We start from the raw sequence: 18,178 nt of genomic DNA, 5'->3' as shown, positions 1-18,178 counted from the left end.
GAAGGCTGTTCTAGACCCTCACTAGACAAGACCAAAATACTTCAGAAAAACCCCCGAACTTGAAAAAGTATGTTCAGCCTAAATTTATTCATAACTAGGTTTTTCTTGATTTTTAGAGTGTCAGGATTGTCCTTAGCTTAGACAGTCTCTTCCTCCTACTGTTTTCTTCCCTATTCACAGATTGCTTTGCTGGGATAAACAAATCAAATTTAGGTTCCTGTTGCAACATAGTTGTTCCATTCCCCTGAACACCAAAAGGAATTTCTCTACAATGTTTGTATTTGAATTTGACCTTTTTTTCTTTTTTGATTTAATGTGGATGAAGAGAACTGTGTTCTGTTGGAAGTACCTCTAAGAAATCAAGACATTAATTGAGAATTAAAACTAAGAAATAGTGCTAATTTTCCTTTTCCTATTTGCATCTCACTAGCATCTCAAATTCTTTAAACAGATGCAATGAGACCCTGTATTTCTTTCTCCTGAGTTTAGCTCTGAAGTTTATTAGGAGGAGCATGATCTTGCATTTTGTATTATTGAATTCCATCCTATTTCTATTAATGAAGCCCATAAGATTTAGCAGTTCTTTCTATGTAATATCCTTATCCTTTTCAGTCTTGACAGTACCTTCCAACTTTGTGTCATCAAGAAATTTCATCAGCAGGTTGCCTTGTGCCAAAATAATTAAAGAAAATGTTAAAAAAATCTGTCCTAAAATAGATCACAGAAAAGCTTCCCTTGAGCCTGCGCTTCCCTGTACAAATCTTCCTCCTCAGGTTTTCTAATGTCTTATCAAATGCATACATGCTGAAACAAAAAACCTGGCAGGTATTTTACAGAGCAATTTAACAGTCTGTATTTATGTCAGTTGTCCCACTGGAGTCATTTGAGTAAAGCTTGCAGAATCCATTTTATAATCTCCATTCCTGGGTGAAAGAAATCTACTTTCTTTTCAAATGCAGCTTACTCTGCTAGATGAAGCAAATAGGCAATAGTTAAAATGAATTTTTTTTTTTTTTTTTTTTAGAAATTAAGTATTTGTGAGTTGTGACTGCAACTTGCTTTCTCATATATACTTTTTGTCTATATCTTTCTCTGTGAAAGTTAGTGACTGATTTTGAATTGTAATTTATGATACTCTTTTGAAAAATCCATGATGTGTTAGCCTGCTTAATAATTAAACTGCAGAGTTTCTCTTCCTTAATAAGAAAAGACCAAGAAATGGGATTTATAGCTAAGCATAGTCAGATAACCAGTGAGAACAACATCGTCCCCAACAGAAAAGTGAAGCGGTTCTGAAACAGGAGATGGAGTGGGGTAAACATCACTTCATCATGTGGCAATTGCTGGCCTCATTGGCAGCTTCTCCAGGGAGCTTCACCGAGGGTCACAATTCCACATCTAAAGTTAGCAGTGGGGTAAGGCTGGCAGTGGGGAGGGCCAGCGGGCAGCTGCTGAGGGAGATTTCTAAATCCTGCAGCATGGCAGCCGTGATACACGAGAATCAATTACTGAAAACCTTCCGCGATGGTCAAAATGTGACATTAAATAATTGAGTATCACATCAAATCTTGTCTGCAATTAGTTATCTGGAAAAGTAATTATGCAACAAAATCAAGTAGCTGAAATTAGTGGTGTGAAGCACCCTGGTTATTCGAAGACTGTAGGAGATTTTTTTTATTTCACTTGTAACATGCAGTTGTAAGTACCTAACTAATTCTTTATTGAAATAAAAAAGTCTTGCTCAATTGTAATTCTTGTCATTAGTTACATCTGCAATAGAAGATACATAGCACATAAAGCAGGTGTTAATGACTAAGCTGGTTTTGTCTAAAGTAAAAATGAACTGTGGAAGGGAATGTCTTGTAAGTAGTACATTTGAAATCAAATCTGTTTTGATTTAGGGAGGAAACCAGCCTAAATTTCACTCTTTTGTCTCTTACATCAGTAGTGTAAGTTGATTTGGAGAACGGAGTTGTAACATTCTAATGGGGAAATGTGTTCTTTTAAAATAGTTATGATCAATTTAACAACATAGATGTTGTGAAAGGTTAGAAAAACCATTAAAATACAATTTACACTAATAGAAGTAGTTAGCTTGCATTAGTTAGCTCCCATATTCAAAACAAACAAGAAAAATATAATGAATCAAAAGAGTATGTACCCAGAATAACAGACTTAAGTGTAAACGCTCGCTCACATGAACATTGTTTAACAGCTTATAAATACAGGCAAATGTCTAATTCTGCAATCATGATACCCTGATTATTTTGAAAATGGCTTCTAATAGTAACTGTTGTCATGTATATGCCAGAACCGATAGGAAAATTATTTCTAATCAGTAGATCTGTACAGAATTTGATCTCTATGTGTATAGTACTTAAAAATCTGAACTGATAAAGAGTAGTTGGCTAGTCATGTTACTTAAGCTGGTCCCAAAATAGCACCTTCCTTTTTGGGTAGAGTTAGGTTTGCAGCTGTTGTCTCTATCTGTTGTCTCTGAAGAAAATTTTAACATTAAGTGTTGCTGACGTCAATTTTTTTCTTTTTTTTACAGCTGATGTGGGCTTTGCCCCTGACAGAAGTTATTTGGTTCTAGCTCTGAGTTTGGAAGAAGTTGGTATATAGATTTTCCCCTAACTTTCAATTGATGTGTTTAGCTTTAGTGGGAGTAATACTATCACTTAAACCATGTTGTCGTCTCAAGGAGTTTTGCTACATCCCTATGGAGTGCCAATGATTCTGCCGGCAGCACCATACTTCGCTGGACTTGTTCAGGTAATGCAAGGCCGCTTCCAACAAGCAACTTAACTCTAGTGCACTTAGAGCAATAATTGGAATTTTTATGGTTGAGAAAGCAAACACTTTTAATACAGGCAAAAGCTCTCATGTAGTCAGTGAGAAGACAGTAGGAAATCAAAAAGATGGATCACCCTAATCTGTGTATTGACATCTCTCATGGCTGAATAAATGGTGTAGTTGAGCTATATTTGCTTGTATTGATTTGTCTGCTGTTTAACATTCATGCCTTTGCTTCATGAGGTTGACCACAGGGCAGAGGATTTGCTATCCATTCTAGGTTTCTGAGGGAGTCAGCATTCCCACGGCAGGTCAGAAGACAAAGTAACTTACCATGATGTGTTTAGGTTAAGTGTTTTAGCACAGCAGATAGGAATAGTGTTAAATATGCATTAATTCAAATGTTACTCGTCACACGGAATGAAAAAGGGGTTGTGGTTTTGTGTGTCTAGAAATATATCACCTGCAAAGAATATTTATACACATCCTATTAATTCCTTTGAGCCCTCAAAGCGTAAGATCTTGCTGCAGGGCAGGAGTTCTGTATATTTAGGAGTCAGCTGGCAATTACTAGATTGTTGTTGTTGTGTTTGCTTTTGCTTTTATTTTATTTTTATCAAAAAAGTGGTGCTACTGCAGTTTCTACTGTTAGACTTGGGATTTTTGATAGATCGTGCAGATGCTAATTAAGCAATAAGTATCCTGTTGTTTACAATATTAGAAGACATTAGGAAAAGTCAAATAACATTTCTAAACACTGATAAAATTGTACCATCTGAGTGGCAGTAGTTAGATATTGTGCATTAACAGGGTCAAGACACCCACGTGTGTTAGGGCATTTCTGTGCTGTGCTAGTGAGGGAAATTTTCATTGTGCTCCTTTTCTCTGATGCTTTGCTGACACAGAGGGGCAATCACAGCATGAAACAGGTGGTTTTCCATATAGGTCCCTTCAGTAATAGAAGACTGTGGGTTGTGTTCTTCACTTTAAGCTTAATATCAGACACATCTGTCTAAAATAGAAATATAGCATTGCACAGTGGCCATTATCAGGTATTGGGAAACTGTGTCTTGTGGAACACACAAGCTAAGGCTGCTTTTTATGCAGTGAGACACATCAGGCAGGCCTTCATATCCATTAGAATTTGGGGGTGAAGGTCGGACGCTGGAGCTCACTCAGACCCTCTGCCATCCTGTCCAATAAATAATTACAAGCAAATCGTGCCTTTCAGTCTATGCTGATTGATGTTGAAATTGCTTTTGAAAGTTCTCATAAGTTCCTGTTATAGATTAAGTGCCGGTGTAGGAAAAATAACTGCACCCAACTGAAATGGGTGAATGTAATCAGGTTTAATGGACTCGAGAGCTTGTTGGGAATTAAATAACTATTGATTTGTTGGAAAGTTGCTGTCATTATAAAATGCCACTCTGGACACATTATCCAAGCAGACAGATTAGAAGAAAGGGCCCTTTGAAAATTTGGGATGCCTTATTTCAATCTTTTTCCTCTTCATTCTTTCCTTAGAAAGATAGATCCAGGCCTGTGTTACTCCTTTAGCATAGATCTAAAACAGTCAAGCAATAAGAACTGCTGAAAAAAACCCCAAAATATGTAGTACAGAGGCAGTTGAAAAGTGTTCTTTGTATGAATACTTCTCTAGTCTCTTGTCTTTTCAAGAGACTGTTGTCAAACCTGAAAATGGCATTTTGGAAACAAAGCACGCATTTGAGTTCTTGTCCTAAAGAGTGAATTACAGCATTAACTGCTCTGACCAATTTGTCCCCCAAGATTTTGCCTGCATTTACAGTATCTCTGGTCAGCTTATGACACCAGAATGCTTATTGTTTTTCTCTTGGAGTAAATCTAAGTATCCAAAATAAATAATGCAAAGGACATTTGATAGGAATATTTGTATCATCCTCTTCTAAGCAGTAATTACATAACATTCAGAACTTTAATGGAAATTTTCTTCAAAAATATGCCTTGATAAACTGATTATATAAATGCTTTTTTCTGGGTTGCAGGTCCAGAACCACAACCCTGAACTATTTTTGAATATGAAGCAATTTTAACATTTTATAGTCTTATAAGATGCCAATTTATTTATTTACATGGATTTCTACAGAAAACAGATGTACCTTTGATCAGGGATTCCTCATGATTTCCAACTGGGTTTATTCTAAGATTGCGTATGAAAGCAGTGTGTAGAGTATTGCCTAGAGATTTGGGGGACTATTTTGGGAGGCTTTTTTGTGGTTTGTGCATGGTTGAGCAAGAGAGATCTCTGTGGAGCAAAGTTTGTCTTCAGAGGTCCTGCACCTTCAAGTGCTGTGTGTTATTTTACTTAATGCTGTGTATATGCAGTCCACTGCTCCAGCCTCTCCTAAATTCATCAGTAAACCCTGCTGTGCATCCTCTGCTTGCTTCTGTCACACCCTCTTGTTGGAGCAGTGGAATGTGTGAAACCTGAGACAAACAGAAAAAGGGTGGTACTGTGGGTACCTCTCTGGACACGCCTTATACAAGCAGCCATGCACATTTTCCTAATTGCATGTGTTCTATTAAGGAGATTTGTATTCCTTTTACTGAGATGATGAGTTTGAGTGAGATGATGGAAAGTGAAGTGCTTGTGTTCTTGGAGAGACAGAAGGTCCTGGGTTACAGAGATGTTAAAGTGTATCAAATTATGTTAAATATACATGAAAACTTATTTTCCAGTAAGGAAATATACCTTAAACTTATTAGAATGGTGGCCTATGACTTAGTAGCACATTTTAAAATGAGAAAATATCTTTCCCTCTTCCTTCCTTCTCCTGGGTAAAACTATTTGAGGGGGGAAAAAAAAATCCCATGCAAGTACAAATAATACGTAAATAGTTTCATGACTCCTGTGGGTTGGGAGAGATTTTCTGCCTTGGCACAAAAGACCCACTGGTAGCTTCACGGGCTGTCACAGCTCCACTGCCACGAGGACCCAGGCAGGGACTGCAGTGCAGCCACTGCGTGTGCTGAGGGCAGCAAGTCCCACAAAACTGTCCTGCTGCTTCTCCTGGCAAGGGAAATAAAAAAAATGCCATCTAGGATAAAGTGTCAATCCAGTAAGAGATTGCTTATCCTGCCCTTGGTCCCCATCCCAGTTGAGTCATTTGATTCCCAAGGGGGAGCCCTTATGTCCGGATAAGCAGAGGAGTCAGGAGGTGTCGGATGGCGAAGGTCCATCTGCCTTGGCCGGGGTGTGGAGCATGGACGAGTGGCTGTGTGCTCCTGTACCATCTTACAAGTTCTTAGAATAAATGCCAAACCAAGCTCCAGTTATCGTTAAGTTACAAAGTGGTTTCTAAGGCTGCACTCTCTCACAAGTCAGAGAATAGTATGTTTTGTTAAATAATATTGGAGAGGTCATATTAGCTCCATCCTTCATGGCTCTGAGTGTTTCGGATATATCAAATGTTTGTAGTTGCTCTGGTTATTTGGAATGCTAAATTTACAATAAAATATTTTGAAAACACACATGCAATATATGACATTTTAATAATGGATGCTACATTTTTTATTATGTGGCTGGGTTAGGTAGCTTCATTTCCATTTAGCAGAGAAAGAGGAGCTCATAGGCATTATTATAGAAGTTATTAAAGTTGAAATTGCTTAGATTTTTCAGTAAACTACTGGAAAGCTCTAGGACAGACAGTTCTATTTAACAGAGAATGTGGAACTTGTATATATAAGATTATAAAGATGGGATTATTTATGAATATGGTCTGTATTTTTTTTAAATACGCTTTTATTTTAACATAGTGACCAGAAAAATTCTAAGAGTTCGGAGGGTTTAAGCTTGTGTTCATTGTTAAAGAATTCAGATAACTAAGCTAAAAGCTTTTATTTTCTGATTTTATTTGCTTATTTATTTATGTAGTGGTAAAGGATTGTAGTGGTTGGAGAAGAAAATAGGCTGGTGATTAACTATTTCAATATATTGGGAATTACTGTACTTTTAAGTACATAATTCCTAAGCTTAGATTTTTTTTTTTTCCCCCTGTGCATCTGATTTTCCATAACTGGTTAACCAGTGTGTTTGACTGACAACTGAAAAACTCATAATCTGGAGACTGTTCCATTTTATTTTAGGGCTGAGAGAATTGCCTAGAATATGCTGTGAAAAGTTGTGGTGCAGACTTCATCACGGTGCCATCACTTTACCCATCTGGAAAATCCTTGTTTTAGTGCCGTGTTGGGAAGTGCTAGCAGTGGGTACATTCTGAGTACTTGTAGGTGTTAGAGTGTTAAGATACCTGCAAAATCACACTTGTGTTCCAGCAATCCAGTCTTGGGGAATGTTATGGATTTGTTGTGCCACCTTACATGAAAAAGGCTTTTGTGACTTGGTAGGTTCGATTTGAATAATACATTTGAAATAGTAATGAGGAGAGGTTTTACTTCTTCCAGTGTTGCCTGAAGTGGTGTATGGTTGTTTCTGTTGGTTTTAGATTATGATCTGGTGGAAAGCAGAGTGTCATTTTTGTTTACATTGGCTGAATTGCCTATTTGAAATGCAGTAAGTAGACGATTTAGCTTAAATACAGATTTATTCTGGCTTGATTGTGTAGTTCTGTCTCTCCTGTTACTAGTACTGTACTCCCAGTGCTTTGTGAGTGGAGGATGAATATGTTTTACTATTGCAATCACTTTTCATCTTGTCTCGGTTTTGAGAGAGCACATCTAACATTTCTCCTCTCAGTCTGAGAGTTGCAAACTTTTTCTCCCTTTTGTATCAAAAGTGCTTTTAGCACATGTAACATGTGGTGTTAGTGATGTATATAGTCCGTATTATTTTGATAACTGAAAATTTTTGTAAGCAATGTTTAAATGTCTGGAAATCATGGAATCATAGAACTGTTTCTTGGAAAAGACCTTTTAGGATTATCAAGTCTGACTGTTAACCCAGCATTGCCAAGTGCAACATTAAACATGGCCTTAAGTGCCACATCTATGCTTAATTTTTAATTTACCCTTTTTAGATACCTCCGGGGATGATGATTCAGCCATTTCCCTGGGCAGCCTGTTCCAGTGCTTGACAACCCCTCTCTAACATCCAATTTAAATCTCCCCTGGTACAACTTGAAGCCATTTCCTCTTGTTCTGTTGCTTGGGAGCAGAGCCCGACCCCCACCTGGCTACAACCTCCTGTCAGTAGAGAATGAGAAGGTCCCCCCCTGAGCCTCCTGTTCTCCAGGCTGAGCCCCTGCTGCTTCTGGGGCTCCAGCCCCTTCCCCGGCTCTGTTCCCTTGCCTGGACGTGCTCCAGCCCCTCAATGTCCTTCTTGTCATGCAGGGCCCAAAAGTGACCCCAGGATTTGAGGTGTGGCCTGAGTAGTGCCCAGCACAGAGGGTCAGTCACTGCCCTGGTCCTGCTGGCCACACTGTGGCTGATAGAAGCCAGATGTCATGGCCACACACTGGATCATGTTCAGCACCCCAGGGCCTTTCCTGCTGGGTCCCCTTTGCAGCCACTCTGCCCCAGCCTGCAGCTGCAGGGGCTTCTGGTGGCCAAAGGGCAGCACCTGGCCTTGGTAGCCAAAGAGGACTTGGGCCTCTTGCTCCGCTGGCCACTGCTCTTGGCCCAGCCATCCAGCCTGGTCAGGGCCCTCTGCAGAGCCTTCCTGCCCTCCAGCAGGTCCTTAGTGTCATCCACAAACTTACTGAGGGGACATTGAATCCCTTTGTCGAGATCATGGATAAAGATACTAAACAGAGCTTGTCCCAGTACTGAGCCCTGGGGAATCCCCGCTGGTGACCTGCCCCAGCTGGAGGCGATTCCAACGCCCACTCTGGGCCTGGCCATCACCCAGTTCTCACACAGAGAGCACTGCACCCATCCAAGCCGTGAGCAGCCAGTTTCCAGGACAGTTCTGTGGGAAATGATGTCGGGTAGGCACATCCAGTGCCTTTCCCTCATCCATTAAGCAGGTTGCCTTAGGAGGAGATCAGGTCAGTGAAGCAGGACCTGCCTTTTTAAACCTGGGGTGGCTGAGCCTGATGGCTTCGTTGTCCTGTATGTGCGTTTTGATGGCACTCGAGATGATCTTCTCCATACAACTTTGGATTAAATTGCTTTTCCTTTTAATCCACGGAACAAGCAGTGTAGCCAATAAGCATTGTTAGTGAAACCTGCCAGCTGCTCAAGAGGCTGCAGACAGCTTGAAAGTATTTGGTTATTGCTGTTGCAAGAGTTTATTTTCTTTTAACTTGCCTTTATTTCGTGCTAATAAGTGCGGATCTCATCAGATACCTGGTGAGTGAACCCACAGGGACAAGAGGGAGGGTAATGACATAGAATGTCTTCCCCATTGACCAAAAAGACAATTTGTCATAAGAAGAATAGCTTATCTAAATGCTTTTAGTTCAGCTAAGAGACAAGTTGTTATTCTGCCCTCCCATCTGCATAATTTTTTCTCACTGGCCGTTCTTCCCGAAATCAATGGGTGACATAATTCCAATGACTAAGGCAACACTGCATTACCTTTTTCACCCTTATCCTGTCAACTCAGTCAATGCTGTGTTATAGTTAGGGCGTTTTTCATCTGCCAGATTTCATCTGACACTCAACAGGCAGAATTTTTTCCTTTTCCATTTTTGCATGTAACATCAGTATTAGTGAATTTTAGACATGATGATCTATAGTTACGGTCACTAGCTCATGTGTTGGAAAATACACCCCAATAGAGTGTTTTAGTATGGCAAAAACTGGGTAAATCTGCGCCTTTCTGACTGCAAGGGTTTTCAAGTGGAATACAAGAAAGTGGGTTTTTTTTCTCCTACATATTTATTTTTTTTTCCTACAAACTCAAATTTCTAGAGATGGAATAGTTTTCGTTAGGGTAAGTTCTATTTATTTTTTTGTCCCCTAAATAAGACAAAGCTTTTAAGATTTGGATTCTCTGTAAAAGCAGATTGTTTAATTTGGCTCCTCCAGCTAGGAGCCATCAAGCTGATAGTGCTGTTTCCAAGGATCTGGAATTTCAGCTGATTTTTTTCTCTCTTCTGACTCATGCATAATCATCAGTAATAAAACTTCTGATGGCCAGATTATGATAGGAGATACAACTTTGAAGTTCTTTTGCTTTCACTAGAATGATTCACAACTGATATAAAAATATGCTTGTACATCTAAATATAGAACAATCATTTTAATGGAGTTTGCTTGAATATTTCACGTATTTACCCTCGGATGAGTTATCTTATGTTCTAGATGCTAATGCTAGAAACCCAGTTCAAATACATCTTTTGGCCTGTTTGCTTGCTTGCTTTTTTTAACTGAGGTGTGCTGGTAACTGTTTGCTCAGACCTGGTTTCAAGGAGGGTGTTGTAAAAACATATGAAATGTCTATTTCAGTAGATCAGGTTGTGCAAAAAATATGGTAAGGACGTAATTGTTTCAAATATAAGTACTTTCACCTGAACTAATTGGGAATTGCATTTAACTGCTCTATTACTACCTTAGGGTGGTGGAACCACACCTGGCAAATATTTGACAGTCAGATATCACAGATAATTTGGAAAATTTTGGTGTTTTTTTTAGTGTAGTGACAGATCATGAACACTGTAAATAGATAATTGGGAATTGAACCAGGTAAATTTTCTTTGTCAGACTTTCTACTTGTGTTTCACAAGACTCAGATTATTTTGGATTAGGGTAAATTCTGATTTCTTGGTTCCTCTTCTTTCTCTGGGGGACAGATACATGAGCTAGAGAGCTTGGAGAATGACTTAGTCCTCCAATTCTGATCGGTTTAATTAATTAGTAAAGAATGGAATTTCTTTTTTAAATCTACATATGGTTTTGTTGCCAACCAAGCTGAGAGGAAAGTAGAAGTCTCTTGCCTGTATATTCACGAGTCAGAATGGTTCATGTTCTCATTTTATGAGGCCTTGAACTAAGTGAAACATGGTGCATTTCAAGCAATGTTATTCATCAAGGAAAGTTATTCAGAGTTTGAGAAGTCTCCTTCTGTAAAAGCAACTACAGCTAAAAGTACTCAAAGCAGCGAACTGATCTGAACTATGCTGATTTTATATTGGTTTTTTTTTTTTTTAATTCTGAGGGAGTAAATATGATGTAATGCTTATTACCCCAAGGCTTTTTCATCTTCGAGAGCTGGAAGTACACTTTTGTTATGTCTCTGTCCACATTTTGCCCCATATTATTCCAAAGCATGTAGTGCTTTCCTATTTGTTAATTAGTAGCATTTAAAAGTCATGGAGGAGAAAATGGCAGGTTGTTTATATATTGGTTTACTATGATAAATGTCTGTGACAGTTTGCTTTCTCTGTACCATTTTAATGTATAGCAGATTCAGTAAAATGCATCTCCAGACATCTTTAGACATGTAAGCTTCAAAACATCCAACCCAGGCAAGAGAGTGCTGCCAAAATGCAAATACAAGGGTTTCTCTGTAAATTACCAGCAGCTGTGCAGGTACACATCAGCTGTCTTTATTTGCACTGACAGTGGTACTGAATAGGAGCATGTTTCAAACACTTTGAGAACAAATCATATTGACACTTGAAACCAAGAAAGAGAAAAAAGGAAATTTCCAAACATTTTACTTCCATTCTAGACAAAACCTTAGAATTATGTTAAATCAGAACTTAAACAAGGGTGATTATTCCAAAGAGAATAGTAAGAACAGGTTTAGACAACGACAGTCAGGATTTTTAAAAGCTGTAGCCCTGTAGTTGGTTAAAAGCAAGATGACATTTAGTTGAGAAATAAAAGGTGACTATAGGTGAGGGAAAGCACATCTTCCTGCATTTGTGAATGATCCTGGAGATGATAATACAGAATGAATCATTGTTTCTTTCCCTCCTAGCCTCAGTGTGATGCTGACTTGACTGAATTAGCAAACCTGAGAAGTCCTTTGCTACTCTCTGGTGATAACTTTGCTCTGTCAGTGCAGCTCAGGGGACTCAGCTCAGCTGGATGCTGAACAGGGTCTGTGTGGTGGGACCTGCTTCAGATATGTGCAAGCAAGTTTGAAGGTGTTTACCCTCTATGCAAAATGGTCCCTTATTCTCTAAGTGTTGGACACGTATTTTAAGTGTACAGGATTTGTGTTGATGTTATGTTTTGTGAGATTTGGTTTAGTGCTTGATCACCTGTTTAGTTTTTGTTTTTTTCTCTGATTTATTCAATCTTGCTTATGCAAAAAGCTTTTAGGGATTTTTTTAATTAAGAAATACAGAAAATTTTTTTGTTAAGAAATTAAGAAATACAGAAAAGCCTGTTTTTAATGGAATAAGCTCACTTTTGTTAGGTTTTCTTTCTCTTTGACTTGGAATTGTACTGAAAAATGCTATATGAATAAATTTTTTAAATGAATTTTCATCTTGCTAACAATGGAGGTACAGAGAGAAAGTAAACCTCTACAACTACATTTCAATATGTGATTAAAATGAAAATATTTTCAGTTATTAAAAGAAAAAAACAACGAAGCAAGAAATCCCCCAAAACATGAAAACTCTTTAGAGCCATCAAAAGCCACCAAGACGGAAGAGGATTCTGGCTGTTTGTATACAAAAACCAGAAAAGGCAAATTCTTAAGAAAGCCATGAGTGTTGTTAACAGAATCTCAACAAAATTTGATTCTATAGAGGCTGAGCCATAATTGAAATGGTCTGATCCTCAGGATCTTAAATAATTTATACTTTGTTATGCATTTTAGCAACTAATTACTACTGAGTGGTTTTTAAGTTTGTGGTACCTGGAAAGTGTGCTGTATTGGAAAGCTGTCTGTTCAGGTCCATGCTATAGAGAGCATGGCTTCACTGTCTGATCTTCATTCCAAGGAAGGTTTCTTTCAGAAGTGCAGCAGTCTTTTCTACCCTGTCCTGAGATAGAAGCAGGAGAATGAACAATCTAACGTGTTCTGTTGTGACATGTCACGCAAGAGTCTGCTCTGAGATGAACATGGAAAACAGAGCACCAGCTTTCCTCTCACTGAGGGAAATGAAATGTAATTGGAGCAACCCCTCCTTCTGCAACACAGGAATAAATTACGCTTCTGATTATTACTTTTTAAAAGCTCTTACATCCAGACACTTAGATTGGGGGGGGGGGGGGGGTGGAGTGGGTTTCTCTCTCTTTTTTGGCCTTATGTCTGAAACCAGAAACAAGCAAACTTGAAATCCTGAAACTACCTTAAACTGTCACCAACTCTTAAAAAGCTGTCTTCCATGTTCTCTTTGTCTTCTCTTTTCATTTAAAACAGAAATATGTTTCACTTTTGCTACCCAAATACAAGAGGATTTGAGGCCAGCTAAAGTATAGCAGCTGGGGTTAGGACCACCAGTTTGCCAAAGATAGCAGCCAGTCTTTGGCAAATTGTTCTTTCTACTCGATTTTCCCCAATCAAGTTAGTTGTGATGTTTCCTATTCATTTTAAAAAAGTGTGTGCAGAAATGACTCAGTGTAGTTCCAAGTTTGTTTACTTGTTCAGAATATTAAATATAAAATGAAGGCAAGCATTGCCTGTAAGGATGTATTTCTGAATACTTCTAAAGGTTACCTGAAATTGTTGATATCCAAAGAAATTTTTCAAAACTGATCATTCTGTAAGAAAAGAAATAGATGGATCAGTTTCATTATAGCACTGGTCAGTGTGTCCTGGGAAAGTGTCCTCACTGGCTCCTGGGGTGACTTATTTTGTAGAGTGAAGTTGTTGAAACCCACTTAAACCTTTCAAATGCTGCTGTTACAGGAAATGAATCCACCTATTGCAGGATTCTCTGACTCCCATTTTTAGCTGACATACTGTGCTGGATTGACTGAAGTGAGTACACGGTCTTTTTACTGCAGAGATGAATGTTTTTATTTTTATGCCTTCCTCCGTGAAGGAACAGTTAAAATCAGGCAGAGGGAGATGTAACAGATGTTCATGCACATTTCCCATCTGAAAATGTCTTCCACTGGCCAAGACAATTGTTAGGCACAATTAAGCCCAGTATATACATCCTGTACTGTAAGCCAAGGCTGCTGAGGGTGTTGCCAACAGGGGAGCACAGGTTTGGAAAGAAGGAGGTTCATGGGAACTTTTATCTGCAGCAGGTTTTGGAGCGCCACTGTGTGAAAAACGGAGGAGACCTGACTGAAGCTCAGAGTCTGTGCCCCCATGTGTCCTTGAGATACAGCTATACTATATACAGCTATAGTTTTAGGAGACACTTTCAGTCCATGAGCAAATTTCATATGCATTTCAAGGACACTAACACTTGAAATCTGATTTTTGAGAGGCATTTGGTGTGATGTTGCCAGCTGACTTTAAAAGCTTGTGATATTACGCCTTGTAATGATCCACATTCGGTGTAATTGTCACTGTAATCAGCTTTATGATGGCAAATCTTCACGATGACTGCAGAGATATATTTTTTGCGTATTATGTCTGAAATGTGAGTTACTTTTTGATTTCAGAGGTATAGTGGTAGTGAAGGGAGGAAGGCACTGCAGACTTTTGAACTCATGTATGAAACGTTTATGCAGAGAGTGGAATTTGTCATTTCCAGTGATGTGATAGCATCTACTGTTGAAAAAGACACTGAGAACCAAATGCTCTTATATTTTGTGATTTGTATTGTAATTGAACCCATTAGGGTTGGCCATTCTGGAAAAGCATGCTTTCCTGGCAGAAAATTGCAGTGATTGACTATTTTTGTTGCATCAGAATATTATACAGACGTTGTGAAAGTGTGCTGACCTAAAAACATCAGTGGATATTTCATATCAGTCTCCCTTTGTGTTTTGTTTTGGTTTTTTCTAGGGTGGGGAGGAGTGACACAAAAATGCAAGGCAGACATTGCTTTTCTGTTGTGTAATGCCTGGCTTTTAATAATGTAAAAAGCTCTGTGCCAGGTCTGTAAGCACTTTGTAAGTTCTGGGCAGCCAGTAAGTCTTTTCACTGAAATATGAAAGAGAATTCTAAGCCAAACCTCTTTCTTATTCCAGTCTTATTTTCCTGTAATAAGACACAAATCTGCAGATGGTGTTTTCCTGTCCCTCTGGCCTTAGTTCTCCACATAATGTTTTTGTTAACTTTCTCTTTGAATGGATATAAATTGGGTTTATTATCTCATGTTATTTTTACTCAAGGCAGCAATAGGGTGACACTTGTCCTGAGTCTCATGTGCAGACGATGAGACCCAGTTACCTATATTTCATAGGGAAAAAAAGTGGGACTCCACTCATTTTCTGGAAAACGTGATTTTCTGCAGGGGAGTATTTCTTAAATACCTCTTTGTTAGTCCGCTGGAACTGATGGAGTTCTGTGGAGTGCCTGGAACCTTCCTTGACACAGTATATGGCCTTTATATGTGCCTAAAAATTATTCAGTGCGTGGTAACTTGTGGTGGCAATGTGTTTATCTCCGGTGCTCGTTCTCAAGAAACATTGTCTTGTTTAAGTGGCTGTGAAATGTACTTTTTATATGCTGTTCTGCGGTCATCTTGAGGTCGGTATAATCCTGGCTTAAGGTGTCTGGCTGCAAATTTATCATTTGCATTATTATTGGTTGGTTCTTGCAGAACCAAGCTAATTTTTTTTTTTTTTTTTTTAATATATAAAATGCTTTGTCTAGAAGAATAATAGCAAAATGCTTAGAAAGGTATTTTTATTCTCTTGGTTCTGATAAGAAGCTGGAAGATCAAGGGAGGGTAGAGGTGATGCTTTAAGTCTTATTTAGCATGGGAGAGATTATTTTAAAATATTAATAAGTGTGTAGTATTGTGCTTCTGGATAGGAGCAACGAGAATTTCTGGTTTACATTTTCACTTTGTTAGTTGAGTGTTTTGTAGAGATTTTCCTCCCCGGAGTGCTATAAGACAAGATCAGATACCTGAAATACTTAAAAGTAGTTCTGGGTCAGAGCCAGACTATGTAATTATTAAAACCTGCATTTCATTGCTTTGTTGGTTTTTGAGCACTTCTTTTCTGACACAGCAAAATAATCTAACACTTCATTTTCTTCATACCATTCTGAAGACTTTTGTAATGTATGGTTTTTCTCAATGTTTGGCACTCTTGGTATTCTGTGTACCTCTACTATTTCTCACCATGTCTTTTAGAAATGTTTTTTTTTTTTTTTTTTATGTAACTTAAAACACTTCTCTGTTACTGAATGGCATAACCTCTTCTAATCTTATTAATTAAAATTATCTTCTGGTTCTTTCATTCCTTTGAAAAAAAATATGATCCACCATCCATGTCACAGAAATAGATTGTGAGTTGGGAATCAGACACCTTCAGAAACAGATCCTGGATATATTTTTAAGGAACACTGTGTGCTAGCAAGCATTTAAAGTCTTTCTGGAATTATTTCTTGAGAATGATGCCTGTCAGCTCTTGAGGTGCTTCTCAAATGTACTGCCTAAGTGGTGTCTGTTTTACTCGCTGACCTAATGACTAAAGCTAAAGAATTAATTTGTCTGTGAATATACTGATACTATTGCATTGTCAGTATTTGTAGGTTTACCACTTTGTTGTTCTGTGTGCTTCAGCACTGTGTTTCCTTGGAGGGGAGGATACAAGTTTTAAATTAAGAAAGATTTTTGTTGTTGTTGTTTTTATTTGCTAAATAACTAACAGTTGTGATTCAAGAGTACGATAAAGTTGTTAATGTTAATTACCCTTCATGCCTGTTTGGGAAAAACTAGTGTACATAGTTTGTGAATTTGTTTAATATAGTTAGCTTTTGTACTCTAACAGGACAAGGGACTTTGATTATATATTACCCACTGCAGAAATAGAAAAATCAAATTGAACGTGGTATGGTTCTTTTTCTCTCTTTGTCTCAGGGCAGAACACTTTGTTAAAAATTGATTCCACCCTCTGCAGTGAAAGCCATTTCTCTAATGTAACAAAACCTAAGGGGTTTTTGTTATCTTTTATTATTATTACTATTTTTCACTTTCAGAATTAGAAAGTGAATGTATATATTTATGCACGAAAATTTTCTTGCTGTGAAGAGGGATTTCCGGGTCACAGGTTCAAAGATGTTCAAGCCAGGAAGGATCATTGTGATAATTCAGCCAGCCCTCTTCAATGTACATGCTACAGAACTTCTCTTGGAGGCTGGCTTAAAGCAGACCTTTTGGAAGATATTTCATCTTTTTTTAAACATCCAAGTAATTTTGGTTCCCTCAGTTTCACTGCTGCCCTACTGAACTGTTTGCATGTTTAATTACCCTTGCAGTTTGGACGTTACAGGGCTCTATTTCTCTTTATTTTTGCTCCTGGCCATTGTTTCCTGCTGTGTTTTCTGTCTGCAAGATTAAAAATGCAAAATATCCTCAAACAAATGAGGAAGCTGTTGAAGTATGCTACCTCCTAGAAGAGATATATATCAAAGACATAGAGGAAAACAGGGGAGGAAGAAATGTCGTGGAGTCACATAATCTACTTTTCTGCCTGAAAGCAAGATCAGCTTTACCTGTATCATTCCTGAGAGACATTTGCTGCGCCCATTCTGGAGCGACAGGGACTCTCTAACCTCTGCCAGCATTTTACACTTGCACTGGAGGGGTTTCTTTTCCCCAGTGTCTGAGTTAAAAATATTTTCTTGTGTAATTTAACCTCCCACTGTTTTATGGTGAGTGGGCATACAAATCGTTTTATTTGCACCCTTTTCCTAGTGGGCCATTATCTACCTAAAGATAGTGATGTCAGCCTCAGCCTTCTCTCCTTGTAGTAGTGCAATCCTCATTCCTTCAGCCATCCCTTCTGGAGTTTGTCTCAGCCTCCTGCAGTTGTAAGCCATTATGGGTAAGATTTTTAGATATGCAGAATTATTTAGGTATCTAATTTATTTTCTTTAGAAGAACACGTACGAAGCATAACTTTGCATCAGATACCTGAAACTGGAGTAGGAGGTAATAAAATTTTGCTAGTAGATACAGATGTATGTTGGGGAGGAGAGGTGAGAGTTAACAGTAAGTCATGAGACACAGAGCACTGTGAAGGATGAGTTTATTTTGCTGTTATTAAAAATTTCATTTCAGGATAATCCCTCTGAGACTTAACACGTTATTTTAAGAAAAGCTTCCTAGAGCAGCAGTAAACAAGACACAGTACAGTAGCTTCAAACGATTCAGAAATGTTTGGATTTTTTTTAAACATCCCATTTATTGAGTCTGTTTCTAATACAGTGCTGAAAGAAACAGCAATCATGTTGCCTATGTGTTTGCAAAGAGTGACATTTGTAAAGTAATCTATTTAAATAATCAGCACTCTGAAGCCTTGTCTGCCATTTTTGGCTGTCAAATTTTGTGAAGTAGGAGGAAAAACGTTTAAAGCACAGGCTAGCTCTTTACTGATTTTTGCATATCCCTTCTTCAGCAGC

At 38.3% G+C, this 18,178-nt stretch overlaps 1 protein-coding gene across 25 annotated transcripts in view; it reads left to right on the top strand.

Annotated features, from left to right (window-relative positions):
• Positions 1-18,178, top strand: part of RBFOX1 (RNA binding fox-1 homolog 1) — a 1,110,759-nt gene that overhangs the window by 868,237 nt on the left and 224,344 nt on the right. For 3 of the 25 annotated variants that reach the window (XM_042037804.1, XM_042037795.1, XM_042037793.1), the window contains one exon: positions 2,555-2,775. The exons of 21 other annotated variants lie outside the window; for them this stretch is intronic. In XM_042037804.1, the coding sequence (XP_041893738.1) occupies positions 2,689-2,775 (87 nt within the window). In that variant the 5' untranslated portion in view covers positions 2,555-2,688. Of the gene's footprint in view, positions 1-2,554; positions 2,776-18,178 lie in introns of those variants that run through there. One more of the 25 variants, XM_042037797.1, reaches the window with a different exon arrangement.

The sequence above is a fragment of the Corvus kubaryi genome, unplaced genomic scaffold (assembly GCF_017639235.1).
Source record: "Corvus kubaryi isolate FWS band 111438036 unplaced genomic scaffold, C.kubaryi_AGA036_p1.0 37387, whole genome shotgun sequence".
Classification (NCBI taxonomy): domain Eukaryota; kingdom Metazoa; phylum Chordata; class Aves; order Passeriformes; family Corvidae; genus Corvus; species Corvus kubaryi.
This window is presented reverse-complemented; position numbering and strand designations above follow the sequence as displayed.